This window comes from Schistocerca americana, chromosome X, assembly GCF_021461395.2.
Source record: "Schistocerca americana isolate TAMUIC-IGC-003095 chromosome X, iqSchAmer2.1, whole genome shotgun sequence".
NCBI classification, from domain to species: Eukaryota; Metazoa; Arthropoda; class Insecta; order Orthoptera; family Acrididae; genus Schistocerca; species Schistocerca americana.
In genome coordinates this window covers 919,730,426-919,752,585 of record NC_060130.1, presented here as the reverse complement: position 1 = coordinate 919,752,585, position 22,160 = coordinate 919,730,426, and the positions used below count along the sequence as shown (strand labels likewise).

The 22,160-nt window shown below is 42.6% G+C and overlaps 1 protein-coding gene across 1 annotated transcript; it reads right to left on the bottom strand.

The window, feature by feature from the left end:
- Positions 1 to 746: 746 nt before the first annotated feature.
- Positions 747 to 13,397, bottom strand: LOC124556397. The gene is made up of 3 exons (XM_047130359.1): positions 13,305 to 13,397; positions 8,847 to 9,013; positions 747 to 1,113 (listed from the first exon to the last, which is right to left on the bottom strand). Exons 1-3 carry the CDS (start codon positions 13,395 to 13,397, stop codon positions 747 to 749), a joined length of 627 nt encoding a protein of 208 aa, XP_046986315.1.
- Positions 13,398 to 22,160: the final 8,763 nt, after the last annotated feature.

The following is a 22,160-nucleotide window of genomic DNA, read 5'->3' as shown; positions in this document are numbered from 1 at the left end:
ATGATAATTTCTCCCTAAGTAGGTGGGTGTCAACAGGATGTTTTTGAAATCAGAGAAGAAAACTGGTGATTGAAATTTCATGAGAAGATCGCGTCGCAACGAAAACCGCCTTTGTTTTAATGATTGCCACTCCAAATCGCGTATCATGTCTGTGACACCATCTCCCCTATTTCTCGATAATACAAGACGAGCTGCCCTTCTTTGCACTTTTTCGATGTCATCCGTCAGTTCCACCTGATGCGGATCCCACACCACACATCAATACTCCAGAATAGAGCGGACAAGCGTGGTGTAGGCAGTCCCTTTAGTAGACCTGTTGCACCTTCTAAGTGATCTGCCAATGAATGGCAGTCTTTGATTTGCTCTACCCACAATATTATCTATGCGATTGTTCCAATATAGATTATTTGTAATTGTAATCCCTAAGTATTTAGTTGAATTTACAGCCTTCAGATTTGCGTGACTTATCGCGTAATCGAAATTTAGCTGATTTCTTTTAGTACTCATGTGAACAACTTCACACTTTTCCTTATGCGGGTCAATTGCCACTTTTCGCACCATACAGATATCTTATCTAAATCATTTTGCAAGTCGTTTTGACCATCTGATGACTTTACAAGACGATAAATGACAGCATCATCTGCAAACAATCTAAGACGGCTACTCAGATTGTCTCCCATGTCGTTAATATAGATCAGGAACAACAGAGGGCCTATCACACTTCCTTGGGGAACGCCGGATATTACTTATGCTTTACTCGATGACTTTCCGTCTATTAGTACGAACTGTGACCTTACTGACAAGAAATCATGAATCCAGTCGCACAACTGAGGCGATACTCTGTAGGCACGTAGTTTGGTTAGAAGACGCTTATGAGGAACGGTGTCGAAAGCCTTCTGGAAATCTAAAAATATGGAATCAATTTGACATCCCCTGTCGATAGCACTCGTTACTTCATGAGTATAAAGAGCCAGTTGTGTTTCACAAGAACGATATTTTCTGAAAGCGTGTTGACTATGTGTCAATAAATCGTTTTCTTCGAGGTACTTCATAATGTTCGAATACAGTATATGTTCCAAAACCCTACTGCAAATCGACGTTAGTGATACAGGCCTGTAATTCAGCGGATTACTCCTATTGGGGTATTGGTGTGACTTGAGCAATTTTCTGGTCTTTAGGTACGGATCTTTCTGTGAGTGAGTAGTTGTATATAATTGCTAAATATGGAGCTATTTTATCAGCATACTCTGTGAGGAACCTGACTGGTATACAATCTGGACCGGAGGCCTTGCCTTTATTAAGTTATTTAAGCTGCTTCGTTACTCCGAGGATATCTACTTCCATGTTTCTCATCTTGGCGCCAGCCGCTGTGACCGAGCGCTTCTAGGCGCTTCAGTCCGGAGCCACGCGGCTGCTACGGTCGCAGGTTCGAATGCTGCCTCGGGAATGGATGTGTGTGATGTCCTCAGGTTAGTTAGGTTTAAGTAGTTCTAAGTTCTAGGGGACTGATGACCTCAGATGTTAAGTCCCATAGTGCTCAGAGCCATTTTGAACCATCTTGGCAGTTGTTCTTGATTGTGTTCAGGAATATTTACATCGTCTTCTCTGGTGAAGGAGTTTCGGAAAACCGTGTTGAATAACTCTGCTTTAGTGCCACTGTCATCACTGACTTGACCGTTATTATCGCGCAGTGAAGGTATTGATTGCGTCTTCCCACTGGTATGCTTTGTGTATGACCAGAATCTCTTTGGGTTTTCTGCCAGATTTCGAGACAGAATTTCGTTGTGGAAATTATTAAAAGCATCTCGCATTGGAGTACGCGCCATATTTCGAACTTCTGTAAAACTTTGCCAATCTTGGGGATTTTGCGTTCTTCTAAATTTGGCATGCTTTGTTCGTTGCTTCTGCAACAGCGATCTGACCCGTTTTGTGTACCATGGGGGATCAGTACCATCACTTATTAATTTATGTGGTATATATCTCTCAATTGCTGTCGATGCTATCTCTTTGAAAATGTTAGATTAAAGTCGCCTCCGACAATAATTGTATGAGCGGGGTACTTATTTGTAATGAGACTCAAGTTTTCTTTGAACTGTTCGGCAATTACATCTTCTGAGTCGGAGGGGTCAGTAAAACGATCCAATTAACAGTTTATTCCGATCGTCAGGTATAACCTCTACCCCAACTATTCTACACGAACTATCTACTTCAAATTCGCTACAAGGCAAACTACCTCTGACAGCAATAAATACTCCACCACCAACTGTATTAATCTATCCTTTCTGAACACTGTTAGATCGTTTGAAAAAATTTCGGCTGAACTTGTTTCCGGCTTTAGCCAGCTCTCTGTACCTACAGCTATTTGAGCTTCAGTGCTTTCTATTAGGGCTTGGAGCTCTGGTTCTTTCCCAACACAGCTACGACAATTTAGAACTACAATACCAATCGTTACTACAACTACCTTAATGTGTTTTACATGCCCACTTTTAGACGGACGTCCCTTCTGTGGTTCCCTGAGACCCTCTAACCTAAAAAACTGTCCAGCCCCTTCCACAGGGCCCCGCTACCTGTGTAGCCGCCTCCTGTGTGTAGTGGACTCCTTACCTATTAAGCGGAACCTGGAAACCCACCACCCGATGGCGCAAGTCAAGGAATCTGCAGCCTACACGGTCACAGAACCGCCTGAGCCTCTGATTCAGACCCTCCACTCTGCTCTACACCAAAGGACCACAGTCGGTTCTATCGACGATGTTGCAGATGGTGAGCTCCGTCTTAATCTCGGAAGCAAGACTGGCAGTCTTTAACATTTCCGCTAGCCGCCCGAAACCACACAGAATCTGCTCTGATCCAATGCGACACACGTCACTGGTACCGACATGAGCCACCACCTGCAGTTGGCTGGACCCTGTACTCTTCATGGCATCCGGAAGCACCCTTTCGACATCCAGAATGACTCCCCATGGAGTGCACACGGAGTGCACACTAGCTTCCTTCTCCTCCTTGGCAGCCATGTTCCTAAGGGGCCCCATTACGCTCCTAACGTTGGAGCTCCCAACTGCCAGCAAACCCACCCTCTGTGAATGCCCAGACCTTGCAGGCCGAGAAGCTTCCTCTGGAACAGGGTGGACAACTGCATCCGGCTCAGAGACATCACCAGCCACAGATGACGCTCGAAACCTGTTCGTCAAACGAACTGGGGAGGCCCTACAATCGGCCCCTCCAAAAGTTTTTAACTGCCTGCCAGACTTTGGAATGATCTCCCACTCGACCACAGGTGAGGGGTGAACCTCAGTGCAGGCAGTACCCAGGGTGGCCACAGCAGTGGACCAATCGGAGGAAACTTGGGACATGCTCAACATCCCACACATCCCCCACAGTGAAGCCATTTGGCAGCAGCCCCAAGCTGTGTGATGGAAGCCAAAGCAGCCTGGAGCTGTGAGCGAAGGATCGCCAACTCAGCTCGAATCTGTACACAGCAATCACAGTTCCTATCCATTACTACAGTCACTCCTGTTTGAAGCTCGTAAAAACATGTAACAAGCGAACAGCGTACTCGCCTTATTAGTAGCAGGAACTAGCGGTGCTGCTCTCGCTGACGGTCTAACCGACACTGAACTGTTCTAACCAAACAGACAAAAGCCTGTATGATACGAGGGTCGATACAAGCGTCGATAACAACGACGGTACTGTACATTACACTGTTATTAAAGTAAAATATTGTGCCTAGTAAGCATTCAAACATGCAAGAAATTACAAAAATAAACTAGTACCTACCCAGACACTGAAAAGAAGTCGCTCCTGTTTGAAGCTCGTAAAAATATGTAACAAGCGAACGGTGAACTCACCTCATTAGTAGCAGCAACTAGCGGTGCTGCTCTCACTGACGGTCTAACCGACACTGAGCTGTTCTAGCCAAACAAACAAAAGTCTGTATGATACGAGGGTCGATACAAGCATCGATAACAACGACGGTACTGTACACTACACTGTTATTAAAATAAAAAGTTATGCCCAGTAAGCACTCAAACACGCAAGAAATTAGAAAAATAAACTAGTTGCTACCCAGATAACTGAAAATGTCACTTCTGTTTCAAGCTCGTAAAAATATGTAACACGCGAACGGTGTACTCGCCTCATTAGTAGCAGCAACTAGCGGTGCTGCTCTCACTGACTATCTAACCGACACTGAGCTGTTCTAATATTCATTTGTGTTATAACTTGAATGGTATAAAATTCCTCGTCAAGATCAAGGACATACCTAAATTTGAGGCCCAGAATACCGGCATATCAGTTCATGTTTATGGCCTGGGGAAGAAGAAAAGCAAGTCAGATGAGCAAGACAAGCACATCGTCGTCGGCCCCCTCCATTTCTCAAAATTTGCTGGTGAGTGTGAGTTGCGTGTAAACATCCTGCTCTTCTCGGAAGGTGATAATTATCACTATGTTTGGATCAAGGAGGTGTCCCGACTCCTTTACAGCCACTTGAATAACTATAAGTGTAAAAAGCATATTTGATTAAGGTGCCTCAGTTATTTCTCATCAGAAAAGTTATTAGCTGCGCATCTAGTAGACTGCACTTCCAAGGATCCTGTACATGTTATTATGCCTACTGAGGAAAACAAATTCACAAACTTTAAGAATGCTCACCACCAGGAGTGATGCCCGTTTGTAGTGTATGCCGACTTTGAATGCCTCCTCGCTCCTGTAACCTGCTGTGAGGGTGACCCTACAGCCTCACACACCACCTTTACAGGGAAACATGTACCACATGCGGCAGCGTACCAAATTGTATCGTCATATGACTCCAACCTTAACCGATACAAATCTTACATCAGGAATAATCCTGCGGTTTGGTTCCTCTCTGAGCTTGAAAACTTTTCACGAGAGGCTGATAAGCTTTACAACGGCAACATTCCCATGACCAAATCGAAGGAGAAAGCAGATTTGTATAATAATGGCACCGATTGTCATATTTGTGGGCTGCTGTTAGACAGAAAAGCGTAAACTCCTCGTAGGGACCACTGTCATCTTACGGGTAAGTTCCGTGATGCAGCTCACAACGCATGCAATTTGAAGTACCAGTTACCCGTTTTCTTCCACAATTTAAGTGGGTATGACACTCACTTTCTAGTTGAGCACTTGGCTGATTTCGGTTTGGAGAAAGATCAGGTGAGTGTCCTACCAGAGAGCGTCGAGAAGTATACTTCATTCTTCAAGCGAATAACGCCAAGAATTACGCCCTGCTTCCTTGATACGCTAAGTTTTATGCAGGCACAACTACAGAAATTTGTTGAAACTCTACCTTGGGGGAATATGCATATCAGTCAAGCTGCATTTTCTGACGAGGAAAAGTTTCAGCTTGTGTCTAGGAATGGGGTTTTCCCATATGAGTATGTGGATATTTTCGAGCAGTTCCCGAGTCTGTGTATGCCCACATATTCTCTGGATCGCGCCTTTTATTACATGGCACCTGGGTTGTCTTGGGATGCAATGCTCAAGAAAACGAAGTGCAGCATCGAATTATTGACTGATCCTGACATGCTTCTTTTCTTTGAGCGAGGGATCCATGGGGGACTTTGCCAATGTGTCCACAGGCATGCAAAAGCAAATAACCCACAGATGGGTGACAGGTTCAACGCATCCCTTATTATGTATCTCGATGTGAATAACTTATACGAGCATGCCATGCAGCAATCACTGCCGATCGGCGAGTTTCGATGGCTGTCCAAAGACGAATGCAAGGGATTAGGCGAAAAAATCATGGGAGGTATGGCAGCTGATTCTGATGTAGGGTATGTGGTAGAGGCAGAACTCACATACTCTATTAGTTTGCATGATGCACGTGCCGATTTGCCGCTGTGTCCAGAGCAACTAGTTCTGCGAGGAGGTTCCACACCAAAACTGATGACAACGCTGGGGGCTAAGTATAGGTATATTATTCATTATCATACCCTCGATCAGTGCCTCAGCTTGGGTATGGAGATGGTTAGAATCACCCAGGCTATCTTCTTCAAGCAGTCCCCCTGGTTGAAGGAGTATATTGACTTGAATACGAGACAGAGAGCTTCCGCGACGTGTGACTTAGAGAAAGATTTTTATAAATTAATGGATTATTCAATTTTCTGTAAAACTATGGAGAATTTGAGGGGGCGACGTGAAATTTTTATTAGAACCGGATGGGATGTGCGCTATGGCGTAAGAAAATGCATCGCCAGACCAAATTTTAAGCAGCTCACCATATTCAATAAGAACTTTGTTGTTGTGGAGATGGCGAAGACTGCAGTAGAGTTTACAAAACCTGTCTAAGTAGGGATGTGCATACTAGACTTATCCAAACTCCCCATGTATCGCTTTCATTATGAATTTGCGAAAACTCGTTTCGCAGATCCTAAATTACTTTATATGGATACAGATAGCTTCATCTATTGGGTGAAGAACTGCGATCCATATGAAGTAACTAGGTGCCACGGCAAGGAATTCGACACGTCCTCATATGCAGCCAATAATCCTTATGACATTATTCCGCAGAACAGGAAGGTTATCAGTCTCATGAAGGACGAGTCGAATGGATTGCCGATTGTGGAGTTTGTAGGTCTATGGTCAAAAATGTATGCATATCACACATTGGAAGGTGCCACCCAGAGGCGGGCTAAGGGTGTGCCTTGCATGGCATCGGGAGCTCTATCTATCGAAGACTATTTGCAATGTCTATGCAGAGGTGTTCATGGTGCTGCACTGCAGCCACCACGTATTGTACGGCAAACCAGTATTCGATCGATAGCGCACGATGTGCACACTGTACTACAGTCTGAAATCGGTCTGTCACCTCATGACGATAAAAGGATCATCTGTGATGACAGGATTGAAACTCGCCCATACTCACACTACTCACTTGTAGCGAGAGAAGGGGTGGTGGACTCTGATTGAGAGAGAGAGATAGTCTACAGAGTTGTATGGCTCTTTTATCATAGTGTAAATAATGGATGAGTGTGTATCAGTCTGTGTGTTTCCGTGTATGTCTGAGTGTGCGAATGAGTGTGGGAGCCTCTGTGTAGGAAATAAGTATATATATATATATATATATATATATATATATATATATATATATATATATATATATATATATATAGGGTGGTCCATTGATCGTGACCGGGCCAAATATCTCACGAAATAAGCGTCAAACGAAAAAACTACAAAGAATGAAACTTGTCTAGCTTGAAGGGGGAAACCAGATGGCGCTGTAGTTGGCCCGCTACAGGTGCTGCCATAGGTCAAATGGATATCAGCTGTGTTGTTTTAAATAGGAACCTCCATTTTTTATTACATATACGTGTAGTATGTAAAGAAACATGAATGTTTTAGTTGGACCACTTTTTTCGCTTTGTGACAAATGGCGCTGTAATGGTCACAAACGTATAGCTCACAATTTTAGACGAACAGATGGTAACAGGTAGGTTTTTTAAATTAAAATACAGAACGTAGGTACGTTTGAACATTTTATTTCGGTTGTTGCAATGTGATACATGTACCTACGCGAACTTATCATTTCTGAGAACGCATGCTGTTACAGCGTGATTACTTGTAAATACCACAATAATGCAATAAATGCTCAAAATTATGTCCTTCAACCTCAATGCATTTGGCAATACGTGGAACGACATTCCTCTCAACAGCGCGTAGTTCGCACATGCATTGACAATGCACTGACACGTGTTGTTGTCGGTGGATCACGATGGCAAATATCCTTCAACTTTCCCCACAGTAAGAAATCCGGGGACGTCAGATCTGGTGAACGTGCGAGCCATGATATGGTGGTTCGACGACCAATCCACCTGTCATGAAATATGCTATTCAATACCGCTTCAACCGCACGCGAGATATGTGCCGGACATCCATCCAGGATACCGAACAGCATACATAGCACAAGCCCGTTGGGCATTTTGATCACAATAGACATACATCAACACGATATCGACCTTTTCCGCAATTGGTAAACGGTCCATTTTAACACGGGTAATGTATCATGAAGCAAATACTGTTCGCACTAGCGGAAGGTTACATCATTCGACGTACTTATATGTTTGTGACTATTATAGCGCCATCTATCACAAAGCGAAAAAAGTGGTCCAACTAAAACATTCATATTTCTTTTTCCGTACTACACGAATATGTAATAAAAATGGGGGTTGCTATTTAAAAAAAACGCAGTTGATATCCGTTTGACCTATGGCAGCGCCATCTAGCGGGCCAACCATAGCGCCATGTGGTTTCCCCCTTCAAGCCAGACGAGTTTCGTTCTTTGTAGTTTTCGTTTGATGCATATTTCGTGAGATATTTGGCCCAATCATGATCAATAGACCAGGATATAATACGGAAAAATCATAAAAACGAAAAAAAAAATTAAAAAACTGAAAACACTGTCAAGAAAAAAAGTCTGTATGTAAATATATTTCATCCTTATTAGTAATTAGTATACCAAGAAAAAGTAAAAACTAAGTTTTCACACTTCATACGTGCATGTGTGTGAGTATTTATAGATTAGACTCTAGTTTCTAACTTTCAGCTGCCGCTAGCCATCCAGTCAGAACTAGCTGTAAGTATGTGAGTTCCACCCAGTTAATTGTTATATATATGTCCACTTGCTCATGGTAGTGGAAAATGTTTAGAGCCACCCACTTTAGAAATATATGTTCGTTTGCTTGTGGTATTGGAAAATGTTTAGAGCCACCGACTTCAGAAATATATATTCGCTTGCTTGTGGTAGTGGAAAATGTTTAGAGCCACCCACTTCAGAGAAATACATTTACCTGCTTGTTGTATTGGAAAAAACAAATCTTCAGCTTTACCTAAAAGTCTTTTCTGTTTCGGGTGAAACTTTACTAGTGGTAGCATTTAGCCTGTAAAATAGTGTAATTAGTTTGTAGTAATACATCTGCATTAGTTGTAAGCTGATATAATGTAAACCTGAATCATGTATCTGTAAACTTATATAATGTAAATCTGAATCACGTATCTGTAAACAGCACAATGTTGATATTTCTCAACAACAACAGAAATGTAAATCTGAATACGTAGGAAGAGGGTTTTCCCATATGAGTATGTGGATAGTATGGCGAAACTCAACGAAACCAGGCTACTTGACAAACTGCACAGGCGACGCCTCTGGCAGGCAGTTCAATATTTCCACTTTAGGAGAATACGCACGGCTTTACATGGACATAGATGTGCGTTTGCTTGCGGACGTTTTGGAGAAGTTCCGGAGTCTATGTATGACCACATATTCTCTGGATCCCGCCTTATATTACACGGCACCTGGGTTGTCTTGGGATGCAATGCTCAAGAAAACGAAGTGCAGCATCGAATTATTGACTGGTTTTAGCCAGTCCCTACGCATGTAGCAGCTGTGCCCATTTCTACAGCTTCGCGCATGTGATCGTTCCATTTTAAGTCGGAACTGAGCAGAAGTCGGAGAAAACCTTACCCACCACCTTTTGCAACCCGTATAAAAACTGAGCGACCTGAGTTAGTGCGACAGGAGCATGTTTTGACCATTCGATGGAAATGCGCGCATTGCAGTGGATCCCCAAACTACATACAAGTACTACAGATCCGTGTCCATACAAATCTATCACCCCAACATGCTATCATCGTTATTATCTACCCCCAAAGAGAGAAAAATTAATGACTATAGAAGTTCCACTAACTTCATCCGATATAGAACTCACCTAGACACCATTGCTCACGCAATGACACAAAGCTGCAGTGCAGATCCAGTGCAGAGAGGGAGATTTCGCAATACTTCCCCATAATACCGCAGCGTGCAGCCCTCCAAACATTCCTATCGGTATACCTCATCCCTCACCTAATTTACACCTCAAACTGTCACTGCTACTGATGCCTGTGCGGCACGGTCCTATTAAATATACAGGCTCTGCAGAGGCCACTTTAAAGTTTGATCACCTATACTCTAGGCGAATGATCATATCCCACAGACTAAACTAAGTCGCAAAAGACGCTCCCTCTGCTCCTGTTTAGTTGTTTGAAACAGTGTTTTCTAACACGCCTTGTACAAGACCAAACATTTCGTTTTTCTGCCACATCTTCGAGTCCTGTGTCAGGTTCTAAATTGACATTAAGAAGTTCTGCTGCACGGCCTTTCGCACGAAACTAGATATTGCACAGTGCAAATCATATTTTTACAGCGGATACCACAACATGGCCACACATCGGCTGATTTTAAATAAAAGACAGTTACAACATAAGGAACCGAGACGAGTTTGCTTGCGTTGTGCAGAGTCTCCAAACTGCAGTCCAAAGACGATTCACAAGCTCTACATTTAGACTCGTCTCTCTCACCGACGGAATAGCTGATAACTCTACGTTCCATTTCGACTGATTCCTCATATTGCAGTCATGTACGCGAGCACTGTTTCACTGCTAGCAACCCTCAGAATGTGTCACCCATTCACAAAACTCATTCCCCAACTAAGACATGCGCTGTCAGTCAGTCATTATGTGGTAACCAACAGCACACCAATGCACGAATGGAATGCAAAAGACACCGCCGATGTACTGTAATAATAAGCATCACAGTTGATAGCGCGAACAATTTTAGCAATTTTACAGTAACTTCAGCACTGGCCAGTGATGTGACAGCATGTTTCCCCCATTTCAGTATCATAGCTAAACCACCCCTTCTCCACTTTGCGAATATCATTGCAAATGTGGATAGATGACTGTGCAGTATGTCCATTCAGTGTTAATTCTCAAATACACAAATTATCAAAGTATACCAGACAGTGCTCCACATATTTCTAACACCTCGAGCATAGTGATTATTTTACGATCTGTCTCTCTATGTGTATGGGAGTCACAGAGCATTTCCGCTGTCTTAGGGTAAAGTTAAAGAATGAAAGACCCTCCTCACACTGTCATTGACCAACCCGCCATGCACCACCGTTACCGAATTAATCTGCAATCGTCCAGAAGAAGACCGCTTCACTCCACATCTCGTGAGTGAAGGGAGCTTTCCGAGTCCTCACCCATCCAAGTGTTTGAGATTTCTTGAGATGCGCCCATGTCGAGGAGCTTAGCACTCCTTATCGATGTATAGTAACAGATTTCAAAGTGTCGTGATGTAATAGCAGACAGTTAAGAAGAACAATAAACGACTGATTTTTATGGGTGGTGGAGATCCAGATGGCTGGAGTTCGACGCATTTTTACGTACATCAACCAAGCTATCAACTCCAAAGTATTTTTTAGAGTCTAGGATCGGTACCTGGAAGGTATCGGTAAGAGAGAACATAAACACATGCACTCCTAAGGCTACAACGTTCTGCACTTAAAACAGGCTATAATGTTAGATAGCCTGCGTTCCCTACCGATCAGTCGTATGGAATGTAACACTGTTAATATACCAATGTAAGAAACATATTTCAAGCTCATGAAATATATCCTTCTTCCCGGTTTCTCTATGATAAAATATGTCATTAAAACATAAAACGAAAAACGTACTTCTGCAAAACATTTGCTCTGCATGATACGAGCACAATATAGCTTTCCGTAGACGTATAGTGTCCAATGTTCACATCTGACCACGGTTCAAAAAAATTATATGATACCTGCATCAGACCTATATAAAATGATCTTTAGTAGTGGGGATACCTCCTACAAGGAAACAGATATACGCATAGTAGCAGCGTCCAACATGTGAAAATTACGTAACGCTGAAGTCCCGAATTTACACTCAAGACGCTACAGGGGGGATGGAGTACATCGCATAAATCAAAGCTCGTTTAGAGGAATGTGTCAAGTTTCATCGCACATGAGATGCAAGTCCTCTGATGACCGACAGGTTTACCATTAACGATCGCAAGTAGACAGTGCTTTAAACGACATACAGAACACGTGGCTGTATACGAGTAGAATGCAGGCTATATCACATGACTGATGCATCTGGACAGAACAGTGGAAAAATTCACATGCAGCATCTTCACCTTCTCCAGAATGCATCAATCAACTATTACATCGTACCTCATTACAGCTCCATCCCAATCGATCACCCTGTCCACTCTCTGTTATCCTTTAACGCAGATGCAGGTAAGTTTAGAGGTGAATGATTCTACATCCTCCTGAAAAGCATCACCTGTGTGACGTGACCCCAAGCATGTCAGAGTGTGTGCTTTGTATCAGTGTAATAAATATACTCCACCCCCAAATAAATTGTTCCAAAATAAATAAAGTGCACTCGTTCCTCTCTCCACCAGCCCTCTGCAGGCCAAGTCCTTCTTCCATGAATCCCTAGGAGGAGGTGGCGGTCGAGTGACTTAGATTAGTGGAGGCAGTCCAAGTGTCCTTTCTGTCACGCCCTTTTTTTAGCTTAGTAATGTTAATCTAATTAACCTTTCCTTTCCACCAAAATTCAAACTTGGCGCCAGTTCCTAGGAAGAAATGGTGGTCAGATGACTTACCTTAGTGGGGGTAGCCCAAGTGACATATTTTCCCTCGATTTTCTTAGTTTAGTAGAGATAACCATGGTATGATGCATCATCCTGTTGGAATTTGAACTTCTCTCCGTTTTTCTGGGGGAGGGGAGAGGATAGGGGTTAGTGGAGGTAGCCCAATTGACGTATTTTCCCGCCAACATTCAAACTTCCCACCAAAAGCTGTCATCTTGAATAATGCCATAGCTGCCATCTTGGATGATGTCATGCACTGTTGCCAAGTCTACACACCGCCATCTTGGATGACGTCATCACCGCCATCTTGGATACATCTGGCAACAATGCAGAGTGGTGCAAACCCACCTTGCCCCGATACTAACAGTATTGCCAAACTTACCACTGACCCAACAGCAAGCCAGATTAAAACAATGACAGAAAAATCGAGAGACCCCAACCCCAAATTCCCTACTGAAGAGGCACATAGAAAATATTCCATTAAGACAAATCAATTAAATTTCGTAATGCTCCATCCCATCACTCAGCCCAAAACACACACACACACACACACACACACACACACACACATTGCTAAAGAAAATATATACTTCTGAAATCAGTAGGATCCTGGAAGCCTTACATGAATTAACAGACACAATCAAGAAGATAGACAGACAAGCCTAACAACATTTAGTGACACATCAGTGTACACTTGCATTCCAGTAGATGAAACGCCCAAAATAATCTTGGAAGGACTAAACATAGAATAACGCATGAGACACACACAGTGATGAAATAGCAATCATACTCACAACCATAACACCATATTACATTGTGTTCTACAAAGAATTTTATTCCTAACACAAACAACAGCCGATGGGATGTCCTGTTTCTGGCCCCTTAGCCAGTATATTCGCGAAAAACTTAAAAGAACAATATAATAAAAGAACAACATTTTGTATCTTGCCCAGTCGTCTCATATAGGATGCCTAGGAAACTGTTTTCGAGCAAATCATGTTAATGGAGTTCATTACAGTAGCTTAAATTGGCAATACTTGACTTTGCGTATTCACAAAGGTGTGTCGCAAGCAAATGGCAACATGCAAATAATCGATGTCCTTTGGTATATACAGTTTCAATGCGTTCGATACAGTTCCGCACTGTCGCCTGATAAACAAAGTAAGAGCCTACGGAATATCAGACCAGCTGTGTGGCTGGATTGAAGAGTTTTTAGCAAACAGAACACAGCATGTTGTTATCAATGGAGAGACGTCTACAGACGTTAAAGTAACCTCTGGCGTGCCACAGGGGAGTGTTATGGGACCATTGCTTTTCACAATATATATAAATGACCTAGTAGATAGTGTTCGAAGTCCCATGCGGCTTTTCGCGGATGATGCTGTAGTATACAGAGAAGTTGCTGCATTAGAAAATTGTAGCGAAATACAGGAAGATCTGCAGCGGATAGGCACTTGGTGCAGGGAGTGGCAACTGACCCTTAACATAGACAAATGTAATGTATTGCGAATACATAGAAAGAAGGATCCTTTATTGTATGATTATATGATAGCGGAACAAACACTGGTAGCAGTTACTTCTGTAAAATATCTGGGAGTATGCGTACGGAACGATTTGAAGTGGAATGATCATATAAAACTAATTGTTGGTAAGGCGGGTACCAGGTTGAGATTCATTGGGAGAGTGCTTAGAAAATGTAGTCCATCAACAAAGGAGGTGGCTTACAAAACACTCGTTCGACCTATACTTGAGTATTGCTCATCAGTGTGGGATCCGTACCAGGTCGGGTTGACGGAGGAGATAGAGAAGATCCAAAGAAGAGCGGCGCGTTTCGTCACTGGGTTATTTGGTAACCGTGATAGCGTTACGGAGATGTTTAATAAACTCAAGTGGCAGACTCTGCAAGAGAGGCGCTCTGCATCGCGGTGTAGCTTGCTCGCCAGGTTTCGAGAGGGTGCGTTTCTGGATGAGGTATCGAATATATTGCTTCCCCCTACTTATACTTCCCGAGGAGATCACGAATGTAAAATTAGAGAGATTAGAGCGCGCACGGAGGCTTTCAGACAGTCGTTCTTCCCGCGAACCATACGCGACTGGAACAGGAAAGGGAGGTAATGACAGTGGCACGTAAAGTGCCCTCCGCCACACACCGTTGGGTGGCTTGCGGAGTATCAATGTAGATGTAGATGTAGATGTGAAGCTAAACAATATAGTTCAGTGACGGCTCGTCGTCCACTCCGGCCGCGGCTAGGCGGCGCGGCGCTTATATTCTCTTCGAGTAGAGGATGCCCCTGTCTTAGTGTCGTCCTGTAGAGCGTACTATTGGCTGACGTCGTCTCATAGCCCTCTCTGCTCTTCGCTTCTTCTTCGTCGTGCCGTCTTTTGTCGTTACGCCAGAACACAACACCATAAATCCAGAAATATCAACAGTTGTATACAGGATGATTATAATTAAAGTTAAACTTTCAAACCGCTGTGGAAATAACACCACTGGTCAGAACGACGTCAAATTACAACGGAATATTATCGGAGAAGGGGAAAACGTATGGCAGAAGAAAAAAAAATAGTGTGAAAGCTGATCAATACATGGCACTGCATGTGTCAGAATACGTAAATGAAAGCACCTGTCATGCGCACGACCCAGTGAGTTGGTATAAATACGCCTGGTATACTGCTTTTCCTCCTTTCGCGTCTGCGACGTTCGCCATGACTGTCTCAATGCAGGATCAAAATGGTTCAAATGGTTCAAATGGCTCTGAGCACTATGGGACTTAAGATCTGAGATCATCAGTCCCCTAGAACTTAGAACTACTTAAACCTAACTAACCTAAGGACAACACATACATCCATGCCCGAGGCAGGATTCGAACCTGCGACCGTAGCGGTCGCGCGGTTCCAGACTGAACCGTCTAGAACCACTCGGTCACAAAGGCCGGCCAATGCAGGATCGCGCTCTGCTTGTAAAGCTGTATTACAAGAATAATAACTGTGCGCACGTCGCCCTGCAGAAGTTCCGGACACTGAAGAGTTTGAAAAAAGTCGTTGGTCCGATTGCTGCCGTGGATCTGGCGAAAATGATTCGTAAATTCGAAAAGACGATTTCTTTTAGTGTGCAACCTGGTAGAGGGAGGAAACGAATTGATTCGACGTCAGTGAAAGCAACATTCCGTTGCAATTTGACGTCATTCTGAACAGTGGTGTTATTTCTACAGCGTTTTGAAAATTTAACTTTAATTGTAATCACCCTGTACTTGTACCATTATGTCAATGTCAATGTCATAACATGCCAGATGTATTATTTTGCGTGCTCTTTATTGTCATGAAGTAATGATGGTATCAACAAGAGACCTCACAATGTTTCCATATTTCTAGATTTCGAGGAAGCTTTTGATGCCAATCCTTACAAGAAGTTTCTAATAAAATTTTGTGCATATGGAGTATTATCTCAGTTGTGCAACTGGCTTCATGGTTTCCTGTCTGAAAGATTACAGTTCACAGCAACTGACGGAAAGCCATTTGGTAAAATGGAAGTGGTATCTGGTGTTTCCCGAGGATGTTTTATAGGCCTTCGGCAGTTCCTGATCTGCGGTATATAAATCATTTAGGAGACAATCTGAGCAGCTTTCTTAGATTGGTGGCAGATAATGTTGTCATTTACCATCTTTTAACGATATCAGAAGATAAAAAGCAGTTGCAAAATGAGCTACACAAGATAAATGTATGAGATTCAACGTGGCGATTGACGCTAAATAATAAAAAAACGTGAGGTCATCCACATGATTATTAAAAGGAATCTGTTCAGTTTCGGTTGAATCGCACGAATCTAAAAGCTGTCGACTCAGCTATGCACTGAGGTGACAAACGTGATCGGATGCCTCCGAATATTGTGACCTTTCGCCGGGCGTAGTGCAGACACTCGAAATGGCATGGCATCAACAAGTCGTTGGAGGTCTCCTGCAGAAATACTGAGCCATGCTGCCTCTATAGCCGTCCATAATTGCGAAAGTGTTTCCGGTGCAGGATTTTGTGCACGAACTGACCTCTCGATTGTCATCCATAAATGTTCGTTGGGGTTCATGTGGGACGATCTGGGCCGCAAGATCATTCACTCGAATTGTCCAGAATCTTCTTCAAACCAATTGTGAACAATTCTGGTCGGGTGACATAGCACACTGTCATCCATAAAAATTCCACTGTTGTTGTTGAAGTCCACGAATGGCTGTAAATGGTCTCAAAGTAGCAGAATATAACCATTTTCAGTCAGTGATCGGTTCATCTGGACCAGAGGACCCAGTCCATTCCATGTGAACACAGCCCACACCACTATAGAGCCACCACCAGCTTGCACAGTGCCTTGTTGACAACTTGGGTCCATGGTTTTGTGGGGTCTGCACCACACTCGAATCGAACCATAAACTGTTACCAACTGAAATCGGGATTCATCTGACTAGACGCTTTTTCAGTCGTCTAGGGTTCAACCTATTTAGTCAAGAGCCTAGGAGAGGCGCTGTAGGCAATGTCGTGCTGTTGCAAAGGTACTCGCGTCGGTCGTCTGCTGCCATAGTCCATAAACGCCAAATTTTGCGGCATTGTACTAACGGATACGTTCGTCGTACGTCCCACTTTGATTTCTGCAGTTACTTCACATAGTGTTGCTTATCTGTTAGCACTGATAACTTTACGCAAACGACGATGCTCTCGGTCGTTACGTGAAGTCCTTCGGCAACTGCGTTGTCCGAGATGGAACGTAATTCCGGAAATCTGGTATTTTCGGTACACTCCTGACTATGTGGATCTCGGAAAATTGAATTCCCTAACGATTTCCGAAATGGAATGCCCCCTGCGTCTAGCTCCGACTACCATTCTGCGTTCAAAGTCTGTTAATTCCCGTCGTGCTGCCATAATTATGTCGGAAACATTTTCATTTGAATAACCTAAGTGCAAATGATAGCTCCGTCAATGTTCTGACCTTTTATACCTTGTGTAGGCGATACTACCGCCATCTTATATGCGCATATCACTGTCCCATGACTTATGTTCCCGCAGGGCTTACATTTAAGAGCAGCTTAAATTGAAACGAAGACAGGCCGGCCGGTGTGGCCGAGCGGTTCTAGGAACTACAGGTTGGAACCGCGCGACCGCTACGGTCACAGGTTCGAATCCTGCCTCGGGCATGGATGTGTGTGATGTCCTTAGGTTAGTTAGGTTTAATTAGTTCTAAGTTCTAGAGGACTGATGACCTCAGAATGTAAGTCCCATAGTTCTCAGAGCCATTTGAACCATTTTGAAACGATGACATAGGCAATGTTGTGGGTAAGGAAAACCAAAGACTCCGTTTTATCAGCAGAATACTTAGAAGATGCAACAAATCCTCTATTGAGATTGCCTAAACTACATTGTCTGTCCTCTGCCTGAGTATAACTGTGCAGTATGTGATTCTTACCAGATAGAATTGAAGGAGGATATCGAAAGATTTCAAGCAGGGTAGCTTCCATCTGACAACTGCATCATTTGCAGTCATTCATGTTCTCAAACAACGTTGTCATGTCACGGGGCCACAGTTGTTCGCGACTTGTTTGAAGAACATTCTGGACAGTTCAAGCGAATGATTTGGCCACCCAGATCACCCGACATGAATCTTATCGAACATTTATGGGACATTTTCGAGAGGTCAGTTCGTGATCAACATCCTGCACCGACAACACTTTCGCAATTATGAACGGTTATAGATGCAGCTTGGCCCAATATTTCTGCAGGAGACTTCCAACGACTTGAGCCCATACCACGTCGAGTTGGTGCACTACGCCAGGCAAAACAAAGTCCGACACGATATTGAGGAATATCCCATGAATTTCCTCACCTTGGTGTGGTAAGAGTCTGCAGGTTACGAAGAATTAGAGTTCAAGAGTGTTTATACTGCTGGTTCTGCTGGTTCAGTTGCGAGTCGAAAGTTGTAAGTTACGAAAGATATCCAAGGTGGTGGCAACGTCACTGCTGCCTCGAAGACACGACGAAAAACTTAAGAAATTGTAGAACGCTGTATTTCACGTATAGGAAAGGGAATTATAGGAGCGTTACAGCTTTCGACCTGGAACACGACTTTGTCAAAATTTATATGTCCGGTGTTCGTAACAGATTATATCATATTTCGTTTATCCTGTTGCACGAAGAGCAGTTAGTGACAAATAGCTTCCGTAAAGTTAAGTAAAGGCTATTGGGATGTGTATAGGTACTACGAAAACAAGAAAGTAAATAAAGCTTTCAGAAGTGGAGTAGTGGTGTAGTACAGCAACTGGAGGATAAAATGGCTTTAGAAGCAGACACAAAATTCTTGCTGCCTTGTAGGAAGTTGGGACAGCCGATGACGGCTGAACCTGATAGCGCCCAGCTGTGCCTCTTCCCGGGTGACGGACGCAGGACAATTCTACGACTTCAAGCGAACGTGGCGAGGCCGCTGGCCTGTTACGTGAATCTAGGGCAGTGGGACACGACACAGCACTGAAAGGGAAACAGACAATGGTTTTACACCAAGCAATGTGCATGAAATTTCAGTTGTGAAAACGCTTAATGTATGAAAACAAAAGTGGTAAATTATGAATACAGAAATGGGGAAACTAATTAGACTAAAGCCCTACACAGCAATCATTTAATACGCAAATGATATAGTTGTTGCTGCTAGAATAATACCCTCACACAGCAATCATTTAATACACAAATGATACAGCCTTTGCTGGATATGAATATTAATTTTGCAAATAACATGATTTTCGTGAGAGTAACTTTGCTGGTGCTATAACAAAAGTAGTAAATGATGTTTTAGGTAAAATGGCCATATTAGAAAGAGATATTTCACGTGAGATAGAATGTAATGTGAAAGAACTGAAAAAGCAACTAGCTGTCAGATGCCGAGCTGGCTGGCTTCATACTGAGAACCACTATGGCCGAGAAGACCCGTAACAACTTTATGGCCTGGAGCGAATATGAAGGAGACACTAGAGCTTTAAGTGCTACCAGGGCAGTGAGCCACGACCTGGCGCTCAAAGGAACGGCAGAACCCAGTGGCTTGAATATGACCGAAGTCTTGGAGAGTAAAAGTGATGAATCTGTAGAATACTAGATTTTTTAAAGTTAAAAGTGAATCGGAAAATTATCATTACGAAAATATAGAGACCAGATGGGATATAATTCTCGATCAGCTATCGTTTAATATACACATAGAGCAATTGTTGCTGGATATGAATACAAATTTTGTTACGAACATGACTGCCTTGGGAATAATACTGGGGGTAGAATAACGAAATTAGGAAACGATCTTTCGGGTAAAATAACCAAATTAGGACATGTAAGACATAACGTGTAAGATACAATGTAACACGAAAGCGTTGGTAAAGGAACGGGACGGGGAAATTGAATGCCAGCTTAACTAACAGAATTGAGAAACAAGACTGTGGTTTCTGTTCAGAAAGACATACAAGAAGTTCAAACTCAGGTGATACGTATAAGCGAAAGGGCTGTCACTGAGGCACAGAGAACTGGAGAGAATATTGAGTCTATGACTGAACTGAAAGAATAAGTCACAATAGTTGGAACTGAAATGCTAGGGGCAGCAAGTGCTGAATTTTCAAAACTGAAAATTGAAATGCAAAGCAGCATAGATCAGCGTTTAGATTTATGTGTGATTACGACTTTGGAAGCCCATAACAAAATTAAATCTTTGCAACAGAGTGTGCAAAATAAGTCAAACTGTATACAGTGTGTTGTTTATAAGGTAGAGTATTTAAATAAAGCTGAGAAATGTGATCCACTGAAGCCAGTAGTTTGGCACCATTGGCCTTCCTAAAGAACTGTGAAAAGGGTTTGCCAGTACAAGTAAGTGACCAGGAGAAGATTAATGCTGCAATTGATGCTCTGCCTGGTAATACATAACGTTCGAGTTAAATTTGGATATAATGAGAATGACAATCGTTAAATTTAAGGAAAAGTTCTTACAAGAGTATTGGTCAGAACACAAATAGGACGTTTTGGACATGTGTTCATCGTCAACAGAATGCCCATGATTCATGTAAAAAATTCCTTGAAAGACTATTGCGAAGAATGGTTTCGAAAATTACTACATTTAAAGGGAAGGAAATCAGAATCATAAATTGTGTGGGAATTGGGGAAGAACTAGTCAGATCAGTCTGAAAGATTTTTAGGAAGTAATTACAAGAGATTTGAAACATTTTATGGTGCAAAATGCGTAAGAACGAGTTTTTTTGAAATGGATGAGAGAAATGGACAAACTATAAATATCACAAGGGAACGAGGACATGGCAACTATGGTCTGGACTGGTCGCGACTAGAAGGAAATAAATTCTCCGATGAAAATAAAAGTCTCAGCTGTGTGAGATGTGAGGCAAGAGCTCCAAGAAAGAAGTTCTTGTAGTCGTAACGACTGGCAAAAAGACATAGCATACAATGGTGATCGACAGGTGAAAGAAGTAGGTTTAAATACAGTTACGATTGTGCAGAAAGACAACGTAGAAACAGGTGATCATTAGGAGCAGGTGGAGAATGACGTGCCAAACAGAGTAATTCAAGGAACGTACTGTTTCAGTTTTGGGTTGCCAGAACAGGGGCGTTACGTAGTTGCTAGGAGGATGTATCTGGATATGTTGACGTTTGTTTTCAGGAACATACAAGGAGACCTCTCAGAAACTGGATTTTTGTACTTTTTTGTATTTACGGCAGATGAAGTTTACAATTCAAATATCAGTGTTAACTCTCAAAAATTTTCGAGAAAAACGACATTGAAATTTTCCGAGCAACTTTAATTCTCTAAAATAAGTCCAATTTTTCCACAGCCAAAGGAGAATTGTGGTAGAATGCTTGCCTGCCACGAGGATTTGGTTCCCAGCTTGTGTAGCTTTTTAAACAAAGATCCATGTTCTATGAGCATATCCGTGAAGCATAAAATATATAAAGATGGGAAAAAATCGGTAGCGCTCTAGAATGGTAATTGTTGGTTCGAGTCTCGTTTCCATCATTGTTTTCACCTTCTTTTTCTCATTTCCTTTGAATACCTACGACATTTAAATATTAAACTCAACAAATTGTCATTTTTATGAAAATACATGTCTTCTTATTTTTAGTTACACATCACACACTTAACTCTAGTTTTCATTGTGAATATAAATTATTAATTGACCTTAAATACATACTTTTTCATCTCTGCATATTTTACACATCACAGAAATGTTCGAAGAACATGCACCATTATTTAAAAGTGTAACACTGCCAGGAGTCGAGCTCAGGCCGCCTAGATGCCAAGCGAGCCATCTGTCACACGACAACATGGCGCACTAACTAGACACCATGGCTTTAGGGTCTTAAAAGTACTTGAAAAACTTCCAAGTGGATTTTCTCTAAAAATTTTTAGAGTTGAATAGAACTGCCTTGGATGATTGACATTTGAGTTCTGAACTTCAAGTATTATAAATACAAATAAATTCAAAAATCTGACACAATAATGTGGATATAAGTCTGGAGTTTGAAAATGAGATTGGAATGCCATACATGGTCGTAGACTCTCTCTGTGTTGAAGCAGGCAAAAACAGCGGATTTACAGGTGGTGAGCTGGTGGGATAGGGGATGGGTGAGGTGCAGGAACTCATCAGAAGAGAAGGTGGGACGGAAACTATACCGGATAACGAGCAGAAGG

Coding starts and splice junctions, on each gene's coding strand:
- LOC124556397 (XM_047130359.1), bottom strand. CDS start 13,397: ATGTTGTTCTTTTATTATATTGTTCTTTTAAGTTTTTCGCGAATATAC. Junction 9,014..13,304: donor TCCCATCGGCTGTTGTTTGT/GTTAGGAATAAA, acceptor TGCTGTTTACAG/ATACGTGATTCAGATTTACA. Junction 1,114..8,846: donor GAAACAGAAAAGACTTTTAG/GTAAAGCTGAAG, acceptor GCTGAATTACAG/GCCTGTATCACTAACGTCGA.